This window comes from Astatotilapia calliptera, chromosome 17 (genome assembly GCF_900246225.1).
Source record: "Astatotilapia calliptera chromosome 17, fAstCal1.2, whole genome shotgun sequence".
Classification (NCBI taxonomy): Eukaryota; Metazoa; Chordata; class Actinopteri; order Cichliformes; family Cichlidae; genus Astatotilapia; species Astatotilapia calliptera.
The window spans coordinates 34,603,573-34,623,137 of record NC_039318.1 but is presented as its reverse complement, the minus strand read 5'-3'; the positions used below and the strand labels follow the sequence as shown (position 1 = coordinate 34,623,137).

The window sequence follows — 19,565 nt, the reverse complement described above, 5'->3', positions numbered from 1 at the left end:
TAGTTAGAATGTGTGATACTGGAAGGTTGGTCCATTGTATTTTCATGTACAGAACCAGTGTGTGCATACGTCCTCCTTACAGTCAAGCTGTGGTCTAGAACCATCAGCGCTCACGTTGGGGTAACTAATTTGGATTCTGTAGTCGTCCGGCTCTCTGCTGGGGAATGTTTGGAAGACGGTGAATTGCAGGAATAGAGGTTGTTTTCTCTATAGGATGTAGGGCACCTTTCCTTGTTCTGCTAGCTGCATGGTGTAAGTAAATATTTGCACCTTGCCCTTCGGACGCACTGCTGCGTATCTACATACACAAGCAATGCAGTCCTTCTCCCACAAGCTGTTCCTGCAGAATATTTGACCACAAAGGACAGAGGCGTTTTGAAAATCACTGCAAAATCAGGATGTAAAGACCATTAGCCAACTTCTGCCCCATGCCCCTTCACTCCCCTCCTCTGTGCAGCCTATGGAGAGATTAATGCTAGGTAGGTGAGCTATAACATAGTTTAATTAAGCCCGAATCACCAAGATTCATGGACCTATTTCTTTGTCTGACAGTGCAAATGAAGGTTCAAAGGGTGCAAGGCAAGAGGAGAGACACCTTTTGACAGGCTGTTAGGAGCATAATGAATGTGGAGGTACACATAGGATAACTATTTCACCCTTAAGGACTGTTGCAGATGATTTCTGCATAACCTCAGTGCAGGTATTCTACTCTACATATCTGAAAGGTAGATGTCGTGGCAAGCAGCCTCGTGCTAGATTCAGATATATGATCAACCACCAGTGGTAAAGATGTAAAAGTTCATCCTATAATGGGGAGGCGTTAAAATAATAGAAGAATAATATGCTCCGGACCCTCTGACGTGCAGTCGTGGTAATCAATATGCGGAGTACTTCTCGAGCCTGCAAAACAGGATGTTCCCCGAGGACAAGCACAGGAGCGGTGCGATTCGAGTGCAAACAGAGCGGCCGCTGTGCAGATCGATCTCAGCTTCTGTGGCATCAGGATAGCGTTATGCATTGGAAGTAACATGAAGTATCGCATTATGAGTTATTCCCCAAACAGAATGCGAACTGTGGAGGAAAAAAATACTTTTGAATAGGACAGAAGATTGTTTCCTGGCACAGTGTCAGGCACAAGATGAATGGCTTGGAAATAAAAATGCCTCAAATTGATGTTTTTACTAAAGATATAGATATTTTTTTCATTTCCATCCGTTCTTTTTACTTTTGAAAACCCATAATTTTTGGGGTTGTATCTCCAAATATTTGTATCATGCTGCGTTTTTAAAGATTCCAGCAGTTGCATTGTATTTATTTCTCTCTTTTCTAAATGCATTTATTTATCTTTTGTAATGTCTGGTCCAGTTTGTGTCATGATTACATAAACTCCCCCCAAAAAGTTTTAAGATGAGTTGAAAGGCACATGAAACACGAATGCAATAAAACCCACACAAACAAAACCATAAATACAAAGTAATATGTTTTTAACATTTCCTGCTGTTCTTTTTAGATTTGTTGTTTGCGTTTTTCAGAATGTAGTTCTGAAACCAGTCCTGCAGCTGAAATTACATATTAATGTACTCTTTAGTTCTCTGAAATAATATACAGGATTCTTATGTATCAAACTACATTGTCATTAATAATCCACAATGCAGTTTAAACGGTAAACATGTCAACGTGATGTCCCCTTCTCTGCCTTTAATCAGGACAGTAGTTTTGCAGAATCAACCTTGTGCTTTGTTCACTATGACCTGAAACTAGCAGTTGAGCTCATAATATCATCAGTAAAGTGTTTGCTGGGATCACAGTGCAACAGAACTGATGACACAACTCACTGATTTTTAACCAGAGGTGGTGTTTCTTTAGAAAGAATTAATGCATTAGCTTGACTTTTCAAAGGATGCTATGCTCCTTTTTTATACTGTTAGAAGCTAAGTAGTGTGCCTGAATAGGTACATATTACTGCTATTCATGCAGAAGTATGTTGAATGATAGTACACATAGAATATGGGATTTTGAATGCAACAGCACTGATATCCACGATTTTTAAAAATCTGGTGAGTAAATAATATTTCTGTTGCAGTTGGGTTTGATTGGACAACTTTGGTGCTGCTGTGATTTAAATGTCCACACCATACAATTGTAGCAATAAAGGAAAAGCAGCCTCCCAAGTGTCGTCTTCAACTTGTTGTAGTGTTGTGGAGCAAAAAGGGAAGGAATCCATTCTTTTGCTTTGCGTTTTTTATGGTCTGTGTGATGTCTGAAGGAGTTTTTTTTTTTTTTTTTAAAAACTACGACCTGCTGCTGCACACGCTGCCTTGGGGTAATCGACACCTTCCCACATCACGGTGCTCTGACTGTCTCTGAACCAGCAGACCCATGCTGTGCACTAGATCACTGTATTGAATTTCTATATAATTAAAGTCACTGGGGGTAAGGTAAGAGAGAAATTTTAAGTGGAAGATGCGCAGGAACTAAAGAGAATAAATAGCTGCTCCCATCAGCTGAACAAGCTCTAATGCGTTTCACTCAATTTAGCCAATGGACTTAGCCCATTGCTGTTTAGCTGATTGCTATTTCCTATTCTGCTATCTGTCACTGGCTCTGCGTTGCATTTGCCTTGAAGAACAGGCAAGGCAGAGTCATTTGGCAGCGCTAATCAATACTGTTCACTCTGTGCAAAGACCTTATCAATTTCCAGCCGGTTCCATGAATAGGAGCAGAGGAGGAACTTGGCTTATTTATTAGGTACATTTGTTTTTTCTTTTTTTGTTTTGTTTTTTTCTCACAGAAAAAAGTATGTTAAGGTGGTGGCATTTCCTTTGCTCAAAAATCAATCCTCTGTCTTTCTTTCACTCGGAGAATGCAGGTAAAACAGTGGCAGTGCAATTACAAGTGAAGAGATTTCCATTCCTTTTTTATGTTTCCCTCAGTTTGGTGAATGCTAATGGGGGCTTGTAGATTTGCAGGGCACGGGCAGAGCGAGGCCCATCTGTGAATAATGGATGAGTTAATGTTAGCGAGAACTCATCTTGGAACCCACTCCCCAGAAGAAATACATATAATTTTTTATCTTTGGTTTCCTGGACTGCGTGATTCTGATTGGCAGGGTCATCCAGTCATCTCACGTACCTCTCGTGTAGAGCTTCATATCAACGAAGACCAATGCAGTATACCACAGTACGGATTTCTAGCACGTCCAACTGTGTGGCGTCATGTATATTTACTAATATTTCTTTTAGTCGATATCAGTGTTTCCTTCAAGCTTAAAGGTTTCTTTTTACTTTAGAGGGTTTGAAAAGGATTAAGCTTGGTTTAAATGCTATTTATTTTCTGTCAGAAGTTTAACATTGTAGAGCTATATTTTAAACGAATAACATTTTTATATATATTAAAGTAAAATCTTAAATCTGACTAGGCAAAAGGTTGAAGAGCTACAGAAGAACACAGGTGAACTGGAAAACGAAATTCTTTGGTCAGTTCCAAAGAAACGAAGTAGCTGTAATAACTACTTCTATACTGTTTTTATTTCTTTTTTGTATAGAAACAAACTGTTTCCAGTTGTTAAGAAATGTCCCCATAAATAGAAAAAAGGAACACTGAAATGATTTTGTATATATCCTCAGTACAAATTTAAAAAATCCAATTCACTTTTATTTATATAGCGCCGTATCACCACAATTGTTGCCTTAAGGTGCTTTATATTGTAAGGTAAAAACCCTGCGATAATACAAAGGAAAAAAACCTTTCAAATAAAATGAAGAAGAACTTAAACAAAACTGACACTCGGTTGCGGTCTGCTTATGCTCCAGGAGGAACAAAGGGGACATGAAGTGCAGTCTCAATGAAGTGGGCAGTGAGGCTCATATATGGATCAGATGTGTGACTTGTTCATGAGCAGCAATCCGAACACAGAAGTTCATCCCTCTGTTTACGCTCGGGATGTTTACGGCCTTGGAGTTGGTAACGATGCTCAGCTACTTTAATCAGCTGCTTAAATCGGACATTTTCAACTGTGGTTACCGGCGTTGTCTATTGTAATGGTGTTAGCTGCCTTTGTAGAAACATGCTTTTGCAACAGTGTGTGCTCTGCTCTGCTTGTTTGACGGAGGTTAAATAGCCAGATTATCTCCACGCTCCCGATTTCCTTAACAACGTCCTCGTGTTTTGAGCCTGGGGTTGTGCCGTTGGGGTGTCACATGTTCGATATCACTGTTGCTTGAGTTTTCGCTCAACATGCTGGTTTGTAGCTTCTCAAACATTAGCGCTGCTGCTGCTCGGACTCGACTCCAACCACAATTTTTTCCGCGCTGCACTCTTCTCATTGTCATTGTCATTCTGTCAACTTTATATTGACCATGTCTCATATTATAGAAACATTTTTGGTTGATAATGCTTTTTATTATCAACCAAAAATGTTCTTTTTTTTATTATTTTTATTATTTTATTGCCCTGCTCTGGATGAGTTGGAAATCCGCATCATCTTGAATTTCCTCCTTAAGAGGAACCTGTTTTATGAGACGTTATGCCTTTGCTAAATGAATTGGGATGAAGCTATAATTTTGTGTTTTCAGTAGACACTGGGTCGTGAAAACGGCGTAAAATCACTAGTTAAAATTTTTAAAAAAGCAAACCCTAACAAAGCAAAACAAACAAGTAAATAAAGTTTGCCTTAAAATAAGGTTTCAAAAGCCTCCTTCCAACAGAGATTCTTGTACCGTGCGTGTGCCATCACTCGAACCTTTCATTAGCCCAGAAAAACAGGGAGATCTACCTAATCTTTGATGTGGTAGTGTATACATAAGCCTGTTACTACACAGCTGAAATAGTAGCATCACAATTAACCAACATGTTTGCTGGTTTAGTTGGTGATTAGCTCTTTGGGGCAGGGAACTTTCATATTTGCCAGATTTATTTATTTATTTTTTTTAGACTGTCTTTCGTCGGATTATGATTCCTCTGCTAAGACCAACCTTTGGCCTTTTACTGCTTTTACTGCTTTTACTGCTTTAACATTAAATCAGTCAGGACCCTTTCAAATGATGCCATAGTTAGTTTAGGTTTACAGTCTAGTAACCAGTAAAATCACCTCACTGTTTGTTGTGAGCATCCTTTGCCTCCTGCATTTCTCCACAGTTTTAAAAGGAATTGGAGAACTCTTGGAGGATTCTGTGGACTTAGCCTGTCTCAGTCGTTTCTGTTTCTCGCTGGTATTTCTGGCTCAATAACGTTGAGATCAGGGCTCTGTCAGCCTCTTACCATCTGCTGCAGGAATTCTTCCTGCTGCTGAAGACGGTTCTTTGTGACTCTCTCTTTGGGCTCGTCTTTGTGCTGCAAAACGAATCTGAGACCATCCAGACACCTTCTTTATGGTGCACAGATTCCAAAATATAAACTGTCTTAAAGCTTTTCACTGTATTGCATTGTTGTGAGGAAATTGAATACTTTACAAAGAATTCTACTGAAATATTAGATGAACGTTTTTGATATGACAACTACATCAGAGGACAAAAGGATGCCCAATATGGGTCAGAATTAGGTGACAAATGACACGTTTTCTAATGTAGTGGGTGGAGACCTTATGGCACGAGTAGGATTAAGTTTGTGCCTCGAACACAAAAGTGGCGCTCCAAACAATAGCTTTAGTTCTGTTTATGAACATGACCTCTTTTTGGTTCAGGGAAATTCAAAGTGACACTTTGCCCGCCAGAAGACAGTGGTTTCTAAATACCACACGACAAAGTGCTTTTTCTCGAGTCATAGCTGATTCCCACACTCACACATCCTCTCACACTGTGTCTGTGGTTGTGTCACAGAGGGAAAAAGAAGGTCCGGCCCGGCTAACACTTAGCACTAAGCCTTATTTTCTGTGAATTTTTTTGTCAGTTCAGTTAAACTATACAAGATAGAGCCATGATGCTTCACAGGCATATAGCTGAGATCAAAATAAAGGCCATGTTCAAAGATATGTTTAGTCTTACCATTCACGTACAGATGATCGAGTATGAGTTGGAACCAGTGCTGGTTGTAACACATTAAACGCAAGCACTGAGTACTTTTTTCCTGTAGTGAATAATCGAAGGCATTTAATTTACAATACCAGTAATCACTTATTTACCTACTTTTTTCAAATGACCAATCTGTCAGAGTGACAGTATTACCACAGTTCCTTCCTTGAGACATTATACATTGTTTGTCTCTGACTTCTTGGCATGCAGCTGTATACTAGTGGAATACACACCCATCCAGGGCCAGAGCTGTGTCTTTGTGCATGTTAATGCCAGCTAGCTTATGCTCTTTTATTATTTGTGGCAAGAGTGATAGAAAATGTGTGGCTAAGGAGCTCTGCTTTACATTTTGAAGAAACGCCTGCAAGCTAAGCACACTGATGGTGAGGCCCACTGAGGAAGAGAACCACAAAATTGCTTTTAGCATCGCTAAAGCTTGTCGCTGGTAATTTGATGGAGGAGATGCTACCAGTGTCAGCTCACTGTGTAATTAAGTGATTTTTATTTAGCGCCTTTTCTACTCTACTTGAGTACTCAAAGTGCTTTATATCATTCACACAAGCCCCTTTTCATACTTCTGAGTGTTTTCTATGTAGTCTAAGAAGGTTTGATGGAAAAGCATCTGGACTTCTTTAAGTTGCTTGAAGATGCTTCACTTCTCATCCGAGAAGCTTCTTCAGTTCTAAGGTGAAATGGTACAGAGTCCCAGATTTTAGCACTGTGGGAGTGTCCCCGAAGAGGGACAATGGACCCCCAAATGATCCTCTACCTAATCCCATGAGTCAAGGTGTGAAATGGTAAATGGCTTGTATTTGTATAGTGCTTTACCAGTCCCTAAGGACCCCAAAGCGCTTTACACATTCAGTCAACCACCCATACACACACACACACACACATTCACACACTGGTGATGGCAAGCTACATTGTAGCCACAGCCGCCCTGGGGCGCACTGACAGAGGCAAGGCTGCCGGACACTGGCGTCACCGGGCCCTCTGACCACCACAAGTAGGCAACGGGTGAAGTGTCTTGCCCAAGGACACAACGACCGAGACTGTCGGAGCCGGAGCTCGAACCGGCAACCTTCCGATTACAAGACAAACTCTTGAGCCACGATCACCCAAAACGGGTGTAGATCCCAATCAGCCAAGGTTTCGACTGAACTCATTGTGAAACCTAGCCCCACCCTATCATGTGATTTCCTGAGGTCAGAAGGCCCAGGATGTGAGTGGGCTTTAACGCCTCTGGGCTTTCTATCTAGCATTCACACGCCGATGAACCCAGTGGGAACAACTCGGGGTTCAGTATCAGTATCTAGTAGATTGGAGCAGCCAGAAATCGAACCACCAACCCTCTGATTAGTTGATGATCTGCTCTGCCCCCTGAAGCAGTAAATATAAACTCCCAATGCAAAGCAGTGTTTATTTTTGGTAATGAAAAAATACCCTGACAAGTTAGCCTTCCCATTAGGTAACATTGTCTCATAACATAACAAGTTGCAGTGGTTGGATTGTCAACATGTTGACAAGCCTGATGACAGGTTGGGTCAAATAACAAGAAGAGATTAGCTTTTCTATTAACTGCTCATTGTATGAGGTTAATTATTTAATAAAATCCATCAGTGACTTCAGTTTGGAATGCACTGTTAATATGTTTTAATGCCTAAACCTTAGATATTAAGTAGTATACAGGATGGTGTATATCATATTTCAGAGAATGGTGTGTAAAAAGAGCCTCTTGTGTGTTTGTTTTCCAGATGAGCTGCGGAAACTCAGCTGGTCCGGAATCCCTCGACAGGTCCGACCGATTGCATGGAAACTTCTCTCAGTAAGTTATTTATTTATTTTTTGGCTATACACACAAGTGGTCTACCTTTATTACATTAAATATTAAATATTATATTTAGATCCCAAGAATGCTTTAAAACACAAATTTCTGTAAAACATAAAAACACATTTACACAAATACAACAAACGCACTCAGACATGCGTAACCTCACGACCAAGCAGAGGAGGAAAAAGATTAATCAAATATGAGCCAGTGTGCACACACAGATCAACGCATTACAGATGATCACACACACACACACACACACACACACACACACACACACGCTCAAAGTTCCTGTCATGTTCTTTCTCCCTAACCCCTCCCTTTTTTTGATTTATGAAGACTGGTAGCAGTCCTGCTTTTTTTTTCTCCAAGCTTCAATAGGGAAAATTAATTGCAAGGCACAAATAATTTATTCATGAGACGCACGGTGTGTTTACTCATTAAGCCATTGTTGTGGTGAACAGCTTCTAGTCTGCAGAGAGAAGACTGGCTTTTTGAACACCATGACTTTCCCATTAATTACCGCACAATAGTTAATGTGCCGCAGAAAAGATGTCATTAAAGGTGTGTGTGTGCGCACGCGTGCGTGTGTGTGTGTGTGTGTGTGTGCCTGTTTGTGAGTTGGGTTTTTTTTTTTGGTATTGGGAGGTTACCAACTGGGTGCTTTAACCATTAATGGCCGCTTTGTTTGGTACTCAACTGATGTAAAGGCTCATAACACTGTATGAAGTTGCACAGCAATGACTGTAATGCAGGCAGTCAGACAGAAGAGAGGAGGGGGGCACCTCAGGACTTTTAGTGTACTAAGGTACCGCAGAGTTAATTTATTGAATTAGCATCTTTCTGTGTCTCCATGCACAGTGTAAACATGCATGCATACAAGCTGTATGTGTGTCTGTATGTGTGTATATATATATATATGTGTATAAATATATATATGTAAAGTGAAGACTGCAGCAAAGTTTGGGCGTGCAAAGAACAACTGCCCTGTGGTGTGTTTAAACAATGATTGCATCACCTCTGCTTCCCTGGGGAGAAAAAGATAGAGCTAGCAGAGGTGGGGATTGTGTGGATGGCAAGGAAATATATTATAAAAAAAAACAGAACATGAAGGATTCAAAACTGAAAAGGTTGAAGAGTTGGAGAAATTAAATGGAAAAGAGAAACTGTTGCTGGATGCTGTAGAAATGATCCCTCCTCCACAAGTTCTCCTGCCCCTGTTACACAGCACTCAGTGCCTTATGGTTTGACAGCTGTAACAGAAAAATCTAATTACATTTTTTTCATATTGGCACCAAATTGCTACATCAGGTTCTTCCTGCTAAAATATATATGACTGTGTTTGGATTGCTGTGACACTGAAGAAAAGCAGGTTCTCGCTTAGTCACAGTCAGTATCTTTTCTCATGGCTGTATATAAAAGATGGTTATTGGTAAAGTAAGATTACTCATACATCTCTGGACTTGGCATTGATTTTTGTAACATCGTGGTTTTTTGTTTTGAAGGGTGAAGAAAGGATAAAGTGTTAAGTCATCAGCAATATGAACTATAATGTTTAATGCACTATATTTTGCTTTGGCCAAGGTTTTTACATTGAATGTCTTTAATGATGCAATACTCCCAGAGATTGTGTCTCCAACAGTTGATCCTTTATAAGTTAGGCAAAATGTGTTGACTGCTAGTCCTCATGTTGTCAAACATGAGGTCCAAGGACAAAGACTTCAATCTGGCCCACAGGATACTGTGAAAGATGTGAAAGTAGGCATTCATTTTATCACTGTATTTTAATAGGTTTTGCAACTTTTCCTGCTAATGTAGACCTCCCCCATGGCCGTTTATTCTACACCAAAATAATTATGTGTTATAAACAATTAAATAACAGAAAAAGTTTCTTTTTATTCCACAGTTGACTTTCTGTTTTTTACAGTGGGTCCTCAAAAAAAGGGCATTTTCTAACAGAAACTTTCTGTTTTTATAATTACAGGAACATCTGGACAATGGGCTAACAGGATTTTGTTTTTCTGTAATTTTACATATTTATTCCTTACAATTTAAGCTCAGATGCTGAAAGATTTCTTTCATTTACCACAGCACCATTTCTTTGTCATGTGGAAAAACCAATGCAATGTTAAAATCGCATTTCTTTTTCTTACATTATCATATAAGCACAAGGGATTAAGTGTGTAGGTAAAGTTCTTTCCACTGACAGAAAGGAGAGCTTCACTTGTCCAGCCCACTTAAAATCAAAGTGAGATGTATGTGGAGCTGCGTGCGTACGTAGTGCTAATTAGTGCTAATTAGTGCTGTTTTATTTGTTTGGTAATTCCATCAAACTGCTCCAAAATGCACCAGCTCCAGAAACACGATAGAGAGGTCCAAAACAGAGGCTCAAAACAAACAGAAGCCAGGCCAAGCAGCCTGCTGCCAGTTACAGCCTCCAGTGTTGCAACACTTGTCAAAGCAAGCGCACCCCTAACTTTATCTTTGGCTTCTTCTTTTGGCTCCTCCCTTTAGGGGTTTCCATAGCAGATCATCTGCTTCTATCTCACCCTGTCCCTATCTGCTGTCACACCAACCCTCTCCTTCATTTCATCCATGAATCTTCTCTGAGGTTTTTCCTCTTTTCCTTCTGTCTGGCAGCTCCATCTTCAACATCCTTTGTCCAGTAGACCCCTCCACTGCACATGTATAAAACAATCTCCCCCTTGCCTCTCTTAGTGTGTCGCCAAACTACGTAACCTGAGCTGTCTCTCTGATCTACTCATTTTTTTTAGTCCTTTCCATTCTGCTCACCACCAATGAAAATCATCAGCTCAGCCTCCATTTTTGTCTGTGTCACTGTGTCCAAACCCTATAACCGTGGCAGGTATTACTACCATGTTTTCACTTTTGCTGCTATCCTTCAGTCACAAATCACCCCAGATAACCTGTTTCCTTCAAAATTATTCTTGCTAAATCCAAATTTGTGACTTATTCAAAAAACAAGTACTGAGTAGTCTTTATAAATGGAGAAATTAACTACAGTGGCCAGAACTGCTTTATTTAACAGCACATAAACGTGAGTTTTGTGGCTGTTGTGCATTTTACCATGCTAGTCTATGGTATCAGTCTGCCTCAAATGGTCATTGAAGAAACTGCACTTATTGTTTTTAGCATCATTTTCAGCACCATAGGTTGTAGCTTGTTATATCTCAGCAAACTTACTCATATTCATTTGCAATAGTTCTAACAAACAATCAGATTGACAATTACCTAGCAGTGGAAGAATTTGTAATAAAATACAACCGAATCCAGGAAGCTTCCTTTAATATTCACATGCTTATTATTTCTTAAGTTTTTCCATTTGTTTCTCAAATAGATGTCGGTGTGAGCAAAGGATGTCGACATTAGACTCAAAGCAACCCCCCCCCCCCCCCCCCCCCCCCAACTGTTTACGCTTATGAATGGATCTCTACTTCACCTCTCAAGGTCTTGTAGAAAACCAGATCTTGTAGCCTCTTGAGGGGTGAACTGTCCCAGGGTTAAATCTAAGGTTTGGATGAAAGTAAAAAAGTGTGCAAAGTGTCAGAAGCACTAATATCGTCTGAGGTGTCATAACACTTGACTGCTTTTTCTGTCCTGCCTGTGGTATGATCCAATGAAGAAATAGATAGGAGGGATCAGCCTCAAAAAATCTATTCTCTGTCTGGTACACACACACACACACACACACACACACACACACACACACACACACACACACACACACACACACACACACACACACAGACAGTGAGACTCACAGCCCACGCTGTATTCCATAAACTTGGCTGAGGCACCTAATAAAACTTCACTCCAGTGGCGTCCCTTGTGCCCTTCTCCTGCTCACCAGCGTGCACTAACTTATTTGATTTTTTTTTTTCCACTTCCCCTCCAGCAGGCATGCTTGAGCTGCACTCTTCTTTACTTGACAAAAGCGAGAAACAAGTTTTCCCACTGCAGTCAGAGCTCGCTAATGCTCCCCCAACGGGCTGCATTTACCACCACATCACAGAAATCGTCCATAACTGTCTTGCCTGTTATTAACCGCAGTGGAAATGAAGAATCAGGCAAACAAAATCTTGAAACCAGGCTACAAAAGAGAGGGCCAATTTCTAGCCTCACTGGATAGCTCCCTCTACCTCCCTTCACTATTTGCAAGATGCTCCACAGGTTGCCCGTGGCATCCAGTTAAACTTCCTATTATTTCAGAAATAATACCGTCTTATTTCATTTGTTTAAAGAGCATTTGGTGTCTGAGCCTGAAGGAGAAAGAAATTAAATGGCTTTCCTGCTTTGTGAAAGAATGTCAGCCTGTGGCAATATGTACATTTGTTAATGGAGTGTGGCTGTTAAATGTGAAGTGGCGGGAGAGGAGAAAACTAACTGGCTGTGGAAATATTGATAAGGCTAAAGGGTTATATGAGATATATCAAGGCAGTGGGAGAGGGGACAGATTTACAGGTTATGTTAAACTTTACTACACTACATGTAATTATAGTGCTTAAAAGAAGGAGAAAGCAGTGCTTTTCTTCATTTGGGGCTAACTTACGATCAACCTTACGGGCACTTCAGCTCGCTAGAACATTTTGTTCCATTCTGCCTCATTCAAAAGTGAGAGCCATGCTAATATTAACTAACGAGACAGGGCGAGTTGCTTTTAGTTAATAGATTCATGACCAGGACATGAAAAATGTTGAGTTGTATATGTCTAATATTTGAGGTGAAATATGCATTTTGCACGTTCTCTGCTCCAAATCTTTAAAGATGTGCTCTCATTAGTCATGAATAAAACGTAATGCTATTTGCTAATCTGCCGTGTTGTGTCTTTTCCAGTTATGGATTGCACCATTCGATCACAATATTAAAACTACTGAGGGGTGAAGTCAACATCACGAGGGCTGTGCAATATTTCATATCCCGATAAAAGACATTTATCATCCCGACAACGATATATATCACAAAAATGTTGCATTTTCTGTAAATTCTGTGAATCTCGGGCATCTCGACTTGCATGAAGTGTTTTCAGCTGGTCGTCATGTACCTGGTGTCAGGTGTTCTGACTGATGGACGAAGCTGATGGCTCTGCATACTGCATACTATTTCATGTAATTCATTTTATTTTGAAAAATATCAACAGGATCTTCGGTTTTATTGTGAAAGTTGCATGTGAAAAATAAACAAGCGGACGGTGGAGTCACGCGATCTTTGTTGCTAACGACAATGCATAAAAACAGTCGCTTGTCTGTCCGTAGTGTGGTTATTTTAAATATAAGAGAGAGAGCACTTTAACAAATTAATTCTACAGTGACCATCAAAACAATGAAAAAAAAAAAGATATATATCGTTATATCGAACAGCCCTAAACATCACTGATCTCATCTTACTATAATGTAGGAAATCTTTTGCCTCTTTTCCGCTAGCACCTACTCGAATTGACTCAACTCCACTCGGTTTTTAGGATTTTCCATTAGGTGGTAGTACCTGGTACCAGGACTTTTTAGTACCTATTTGACTTGGGGCTCCTAGCAAGCGGAGTCTAGCCAAAAATGTGACATCAACAGACTGCATGCTTCTGATTTGTCAGGGAGTGACGTTGCTGGATAAGTCATGAGAAACCTGGCAACAAGGAAAACGTGCACATACAAATCAACCATGAGGTGCAGACGTTTTCATGCAATGAAACACCATACCATGGTAGCTTGGCGCTTGTGTTGTGTGTGTGTGTGTCACATACAAATGATGTCAAGGAACCTTCATGCCACGTTGCTACAACAACCCCACCCAGTTCAAGGTGGTACTCAAATGTTATGGAAAACAGCTAAAACTGAAGCTAACCGAGCCGAGTACGTACTAGTAGACACATTTGTGTCCTGGCATATGTGTGGCTGGTACTTGGTCACCTGTGACCCACCTAAAACCAATCATGTGCCCAGTTGCAATGGCATTATGGACTTATGGTCTACAAAAACTGTTTGGATATGGCTCGAAGATCTAACCTCTAAACTCCAAAGATCTCAATTTTATGAAGCAATGACAGGATTCTGTCTACAGGCATCAGGCTCCAAAGGTTCTGGTTCAGTAGCAGAAGTACCACATCTGTGGCAGCAATGTTCTTGGGGACTAATTTCCTTTATAACATGCTATAAATCTATGGGACGATGTTAATATTACCCATAAATTTTGCATTTGTGTTTACACAGTGGTTAAATGCCAGCTGACTGTGACACAGCCTACATACTGTCATCCATTTTTTTTTTTTTTTTAGGTCAAAGTCCTGCAGAACCTGCTGGGCTGTCATCAGTCTTACCTTCCATGTTGCTTGTTTAGAACTTCCTGTCGCTGAAAGAGTGGAGCACATGTCTGCTGGAGCTGTAGTACAAGCCCTGTAAAACATCAGGCTGTGGCTCAACGGTTATATAGCAAAGGTTTTTTGACTAAGGACCTGTGCTGTCTGCGTTTGTGTTTGCAGGGAATGTACACCAGTACTTGTCCTCATTACACTATAATGCACTATTGGTGCTCACGTAGCGTAGTATCACGACAAACTCAATTGCATTTGTCCTCCAACAGCAAGTCTTCCATCAGTCAGAGGTTAATAAAGAGATGTGAGGAAAGGATTGTGTAGGTAATTAATAATGAATATCATGCAGTAGAATTTTGGATCAGTAGAATATTGAATCCCTGATGATTGAAGGGTTTGATATCTGTAGTTGATAGGCAGTGAGTCAGCGTATTACATTGATTTTTCAGTTGGAGGTTTCCAAATTCCTCAGATGTTGCCACGAAGCACTGAAAAACTCACATTGTGTTTATAGAAAAATGTGGACATGCAGAAAAACAAGCATTTAAACACAGAAAGTAAAGTTTTGTTTGTTCAACTTCTGCCATGCTTGCAGTGGGACAGTTTATTTTGGTCTCCTTCTAGAATAATGTGCTCCTTCTAAGTAGAAATCAATTTAGAGAGGAGACTTGGTATAAAAAACCCTCCAACAATTTCATTTAAATTCCCCAAATGGATTCCCCAAGCATATTTCCCCTGGTCTTTTTTTTTTGGAAGACAGAGTTTACTGAAGTGGAGGATCCACGGGAGGAAGAGTAGATTGATGCATTAAGAATGAAGAGAGGAAGAGATGAGGTTTATGTAGACTGATTAACAGAGGCAGGAGCTACATTTTGCACCACTGGCAGGACACGTAGAGCTCTCGTGCATTTATGCCTCGCTGTCAGTCTCCCATCTGTCTTCTTAAAATCTCCTTAAAAAAAAAAAAACAAGAAAAAAAACAAGTAGATCACAAATTAAATAAAATATTTGTCAGATTCGAGCATAAGTGCTCTTGAGTTTTCTGCTTTCTAAAAGAAGGCGAGCTGCTTGTGCTCTCTGCATCCCTTTCCTTCAACTAACTCTAAAACATTTACATTTACAGGATGGTGCAAAAGGCTTTGGTCATTTATTTGTTCCTTTACTTTGGGGAAATTACAAATTGGTGCAGTGATTAATTGTGCAGACATAAATGGAAATACACAGCCGGAACTCTCAGACAAGCTTTCTTGTTCTCTGGGCTTCTTGAAGGAGATTCAAAGGATGTTTCTGCCTTTTGTTCTGTTCTCTGTCAACATGATCCCACACTGCTTTAACAGTGTCGAGGTGCAGGCTCTGGGCAGGCCAATCCATGACTGATGGTGTTCCACTGTGTGTTTTTACTGTATGTTCCTATGTTCATAATTCTGTCAATTTTGATAAGATTCCCACCACCACTGGCTGAAATGCAGTCCCAAACCATCACAGATCCACCATGTTTGACAGATGGCTCTAGAAACGCACTTACTGTACCTCTTCTCCGTACATATTGATGGCAATTTGAACTAAACTTGTCATCAGTCTATAACAGCGGTCCTCAAACTTTTTTGCGCCATGGACCAGTTTATGTCCAACAATATTTTCATAGATAAATACAAGATTTATTCATAACACAGGAAAAGACCCAGGGAAACAGAGTTAACGATAAAAACAATTAAAAAATAATAATAAGTTTGAAAGGGCAGCACGGTGACACGGTGGTTAGCACTGCTGCCGCACAGAAAAAAGGTCCTGAGTTCAATTCCACGATCAGGCCGGGGTCTTTCTGTGTGGAGTTTGCATGTTCTCCCCGTGTTTGCGTGTGTTCCCTCCGGGTACTCCGGCTTCCTCCCACCGTCCAAAGACATGCAGCTTGTGGGGATAGGTTAATTGGATAATCCAAATTGCCACTAGGTGTGAATACGGGAGTGAATCTCTATGTGTCAGCCCTGTGATAGACTGGCAGCCTGTCCAGGGTGTACCCTGCCTCTTGCCCTATGACAGCTGGGATAGGCTCCAGCGCTCCCCACGACCCTGAAACGGATACGCGGAAGCGAATGGATGGACCCTAAAAACCATAAATTTCACACCCGAGCCTCAACTCGCGGACTCACAGACCGGTACGGGTCTGTGGCCTGGGGGTTTTGGACCGTTGCTCTATAAGACCTGGCTGCTGATTGTTTGCTAAGTTTTACGTTATGTGTAGACAAAACACTAGTCCATCACTTGTGTTAGCACTGTGGTTTTTTTGGGGTTTTTTTTTTTGCACAGTGCCTTCGTAATTGGAGACGGAGATGCTTATCATTTAGGTCAGATGGCAGATATGTTTTAACTGGTCATGTGAATTAGTAATTGTCACTGTGATTTCATTTTACAATACATGTATAGTCGTGTTTGGGTCTCCTCTATATTTGTCAAATCCTCCCATGTGTGTGTCCTGCTCTCCTATCGAGCAGTAATACAGCTGCAGTGTGATTGACCTCCACTAAGCTGTCCATTAACCTTCAACACACACACACACACACACACACACACACAGTCCCTCATTTGGCAGAGTGCACCTAATGTCTGAGCCCATTGCTTTGTAGCTGCCCTGTACTGATTTGTGTTTGTGTGTATACAAGTGTGTGCGTTTGCATGTGGAGCAGTTTCAACATGTGACGCATGGACATATTGGCAGAGACCATGTGTGTGTGTGTTGTCAGGGATCTGGGTTGGGTGGGGGAGTCATGTTGGCACAAATGTGACTGTCTGGATGAGTGGCAGCACCGACTGAGCATTGACAGTCGGGTGGATGAGTAAGAAGCAGGGCAGTGCTTCACTGGATTTATGTTGCTGCAGGGAATTAAAAATGTCACAGGTCACGAGAAACACGTGAGAAGAATGTTTCTGATTTAAGAGTGTGTGCGCATATATATGTTCACATTATAATATAACTGTTCTATAATATATTTTACAGCTAAGTTTAACTGTTCTCAGTGTTTGTGCTTGCCAGGTGTGTGTGTGTTCAGCTTTTTGCAGGCAAAGTTATTGTGCTGCAGACAATCCTCTAGACTCTGCAGACTTCTCTTGGGGCCTTGTCTTTGTAGGATTGAACAGAAAACAAATGAAAGAGAAACTTTTGTCACTACACTTATTGACTGTCTTGTAGACAGTTGCTCAAAATTGATGGTTTGTGTGCGTTTGTCTGCTTGCCCGCATATTTCCAAAAAATGGCTTCCTGCTTCCTGAAACGAATGACAACAGCATCACTGACAGACACACATTGATGATGAACACACAGTGAACACCCGCGTTTTAGGGCCTGTTCTGATTTTCCGACTCTTTTGGAGCAGGTAGATGAATTTAATTTGATGGGGATTCCACTAAAGCCAGTCCAAGACACAGTTGCTCTAACTTGCGTGTGATCAGCAGCCAAATATGCTCATTTTAATTGGAAGTGATGACAAATCCGTGCACGAGAGCAGCTGTTTGCTGAAATATTTACAGGAAAGGCATCTTTGTAAGATTTAGGGAGTTTTAGTCCTGACCTATGGGAGCAGCATATGGTCTGTACTTAAATGCTAAGTGCTCTGCACTCATATGGAACCTTTTAACCTTATCTGTTCCACAAAGGGCTTTACAGTGGGTCACTAATTCACTCATTCATCCATTCACTCGACCACCTGAGCCGCAGCCACGTCAGTGTAACAATATAAGGGCAAAAATCCACTTGCTAGCTTTCAGGATCATTTAGTAACACATCATGGTCTTCTTTAGTGAGATATGCTGACTTAGTGGTCACGAAGAAGCAAACTCATCACTCACAGAAAACTTGAGTTCTTCTAGTGGCCCACTGGGGCTCAGCCCCCACAGACCTGATGTTAGAGTGCCCAACTCTACAGTAGAAATAATCATGTTTACAGCCTGCTATAAGAACAGTTTCAGTCTGTAGCTGAACAGGATTTTTATATAATCGTCATGGTTAAACGCTAACAAAGTTCTGCATTATTAGGAGCATGGCTGTCTGGAAGCCCTTGCCTTTGTTATTTATGTGACAAATATTATAGTTTTAACTGTACTAACAGCCTGGCCAGTCATTTTATGTATTTATTTGCTGCAAAATGAGATTGTCAAGCATAACAACATGCTCTAAATCCTGCCTTAAATGTTGCCATAAGACGGAGTGGATCTGTGATGGAATAGGGTCGATTTGGCAATTAGATACGATTGGTTTCTGATTATTCAACAGTTGACTCTGATAAATCTGTTGTCTACATAGGTGGAAATTCACATTCAATTATTACTTCTGCACTGAGCAGCTTTCCTTGTTCTATATATAACCAAAATACAATCACCTCTGGCTATCAGCTGAGTTGAGTCCCCTCCATTTGTGCTCTTTGCAAAGACTCATTCAGACTTATAGGAACATGGAAGAAACTGGTGGGCAACACTGCAGTGACTATATCTGAGTTACAGTCAAGATTTCATTCATTCATTCATTTTCTTGACCGTTTGTCTAATTCAGGGTCAAGCTTCGGCTGGAGCCTGGGTGTCATAGAGGTAGAGGCGGAGTATATCCCGTAGCCTGTACACCAGTCTGTCACAGGGCTAACATATAGAGACAGACCAACCATTCACGCTCACATTCACACTAACAGTCAATCAACAGTTAACCTAACATACAGTGGGGCAAAAAAGTATTTAGTCAGCCACCGATTGTGCAAGTTCCCCCACTTAAAATGATGACAGAGGTCAGTAATTTGCACCAGAGGTACACTTCAACTGTGAGAGACAGAATGTGAAAAAAAATCCATGAATCCACATGGTAGGATTTGTAAAGAATTTATTCGTAAATCAGGGTGGAAAATAAGTATTTGGTCACCTCAAACAAGGAAAATCTCTGGCTCTCACAGACCTGTAACGTCTTCTGTAAGAAGCTTTTCTGTCCCCCACTCGTTACCTGTATGAATGGCACCTGTTTGAACTCATCATCTGTATAAAAGACACCTGTCCACAGCCTCAAACAGTCAGACTCCAAACTCCGCCATGGCCAAGACCAAAGAGCTTTCGAAGGACACCAGGAAAAGTATTGTAGACCTGCACCAGACTGGGAAGAGTGAATCTACAATAGGCAAGCAGCTTGGTGTGAAAAAATCAACTGTGGGAGCAATCATCAGAAAATGGAAGACATACAAGACCACTGATAATCTCCCTTGATCTGGGGCTCCACGCAAGATCTCATCCCGTGGGGTCAAAATGATCATGAGAACGGTGAGCAAAGATCCCAGAACCACACGGGGGGACCTGGTGAATGACCTGCAGAGAGCTGGGACCAAAGTAACAAAGGTCACCATCAGTAACACACTACAACGGCAGGGAATCAAAT

At 40.9% G+C, this 19,565-nt stretch overlaps 1 protein-coding gene across 3 annotated transcripts in view; it reads left to right on the top strand.

The window, feature by feature from the left end:
- Window positions 1-19,565, top strand: part of tbc1d22a (TBC1 domain family, member 22a) — a 166,514-nt gene that overhangs the window by 31,042 nt on the left and 115,907 nt on the right. For all 3 annotated transcript variants that reach the window (XM_026147265.1, XM_026147266.1, XM_026147264.1), the window contains exon 6: window positions 7,763-7,833. In XM_026147265.1, coding sequence (XP_026003050.1) covers window positions 7,763-7,833 — 71 coding nt within the window. The remainder of the gene's footprint in view (window positions 1-7,762; window positions 7,834-19,565) is intronic.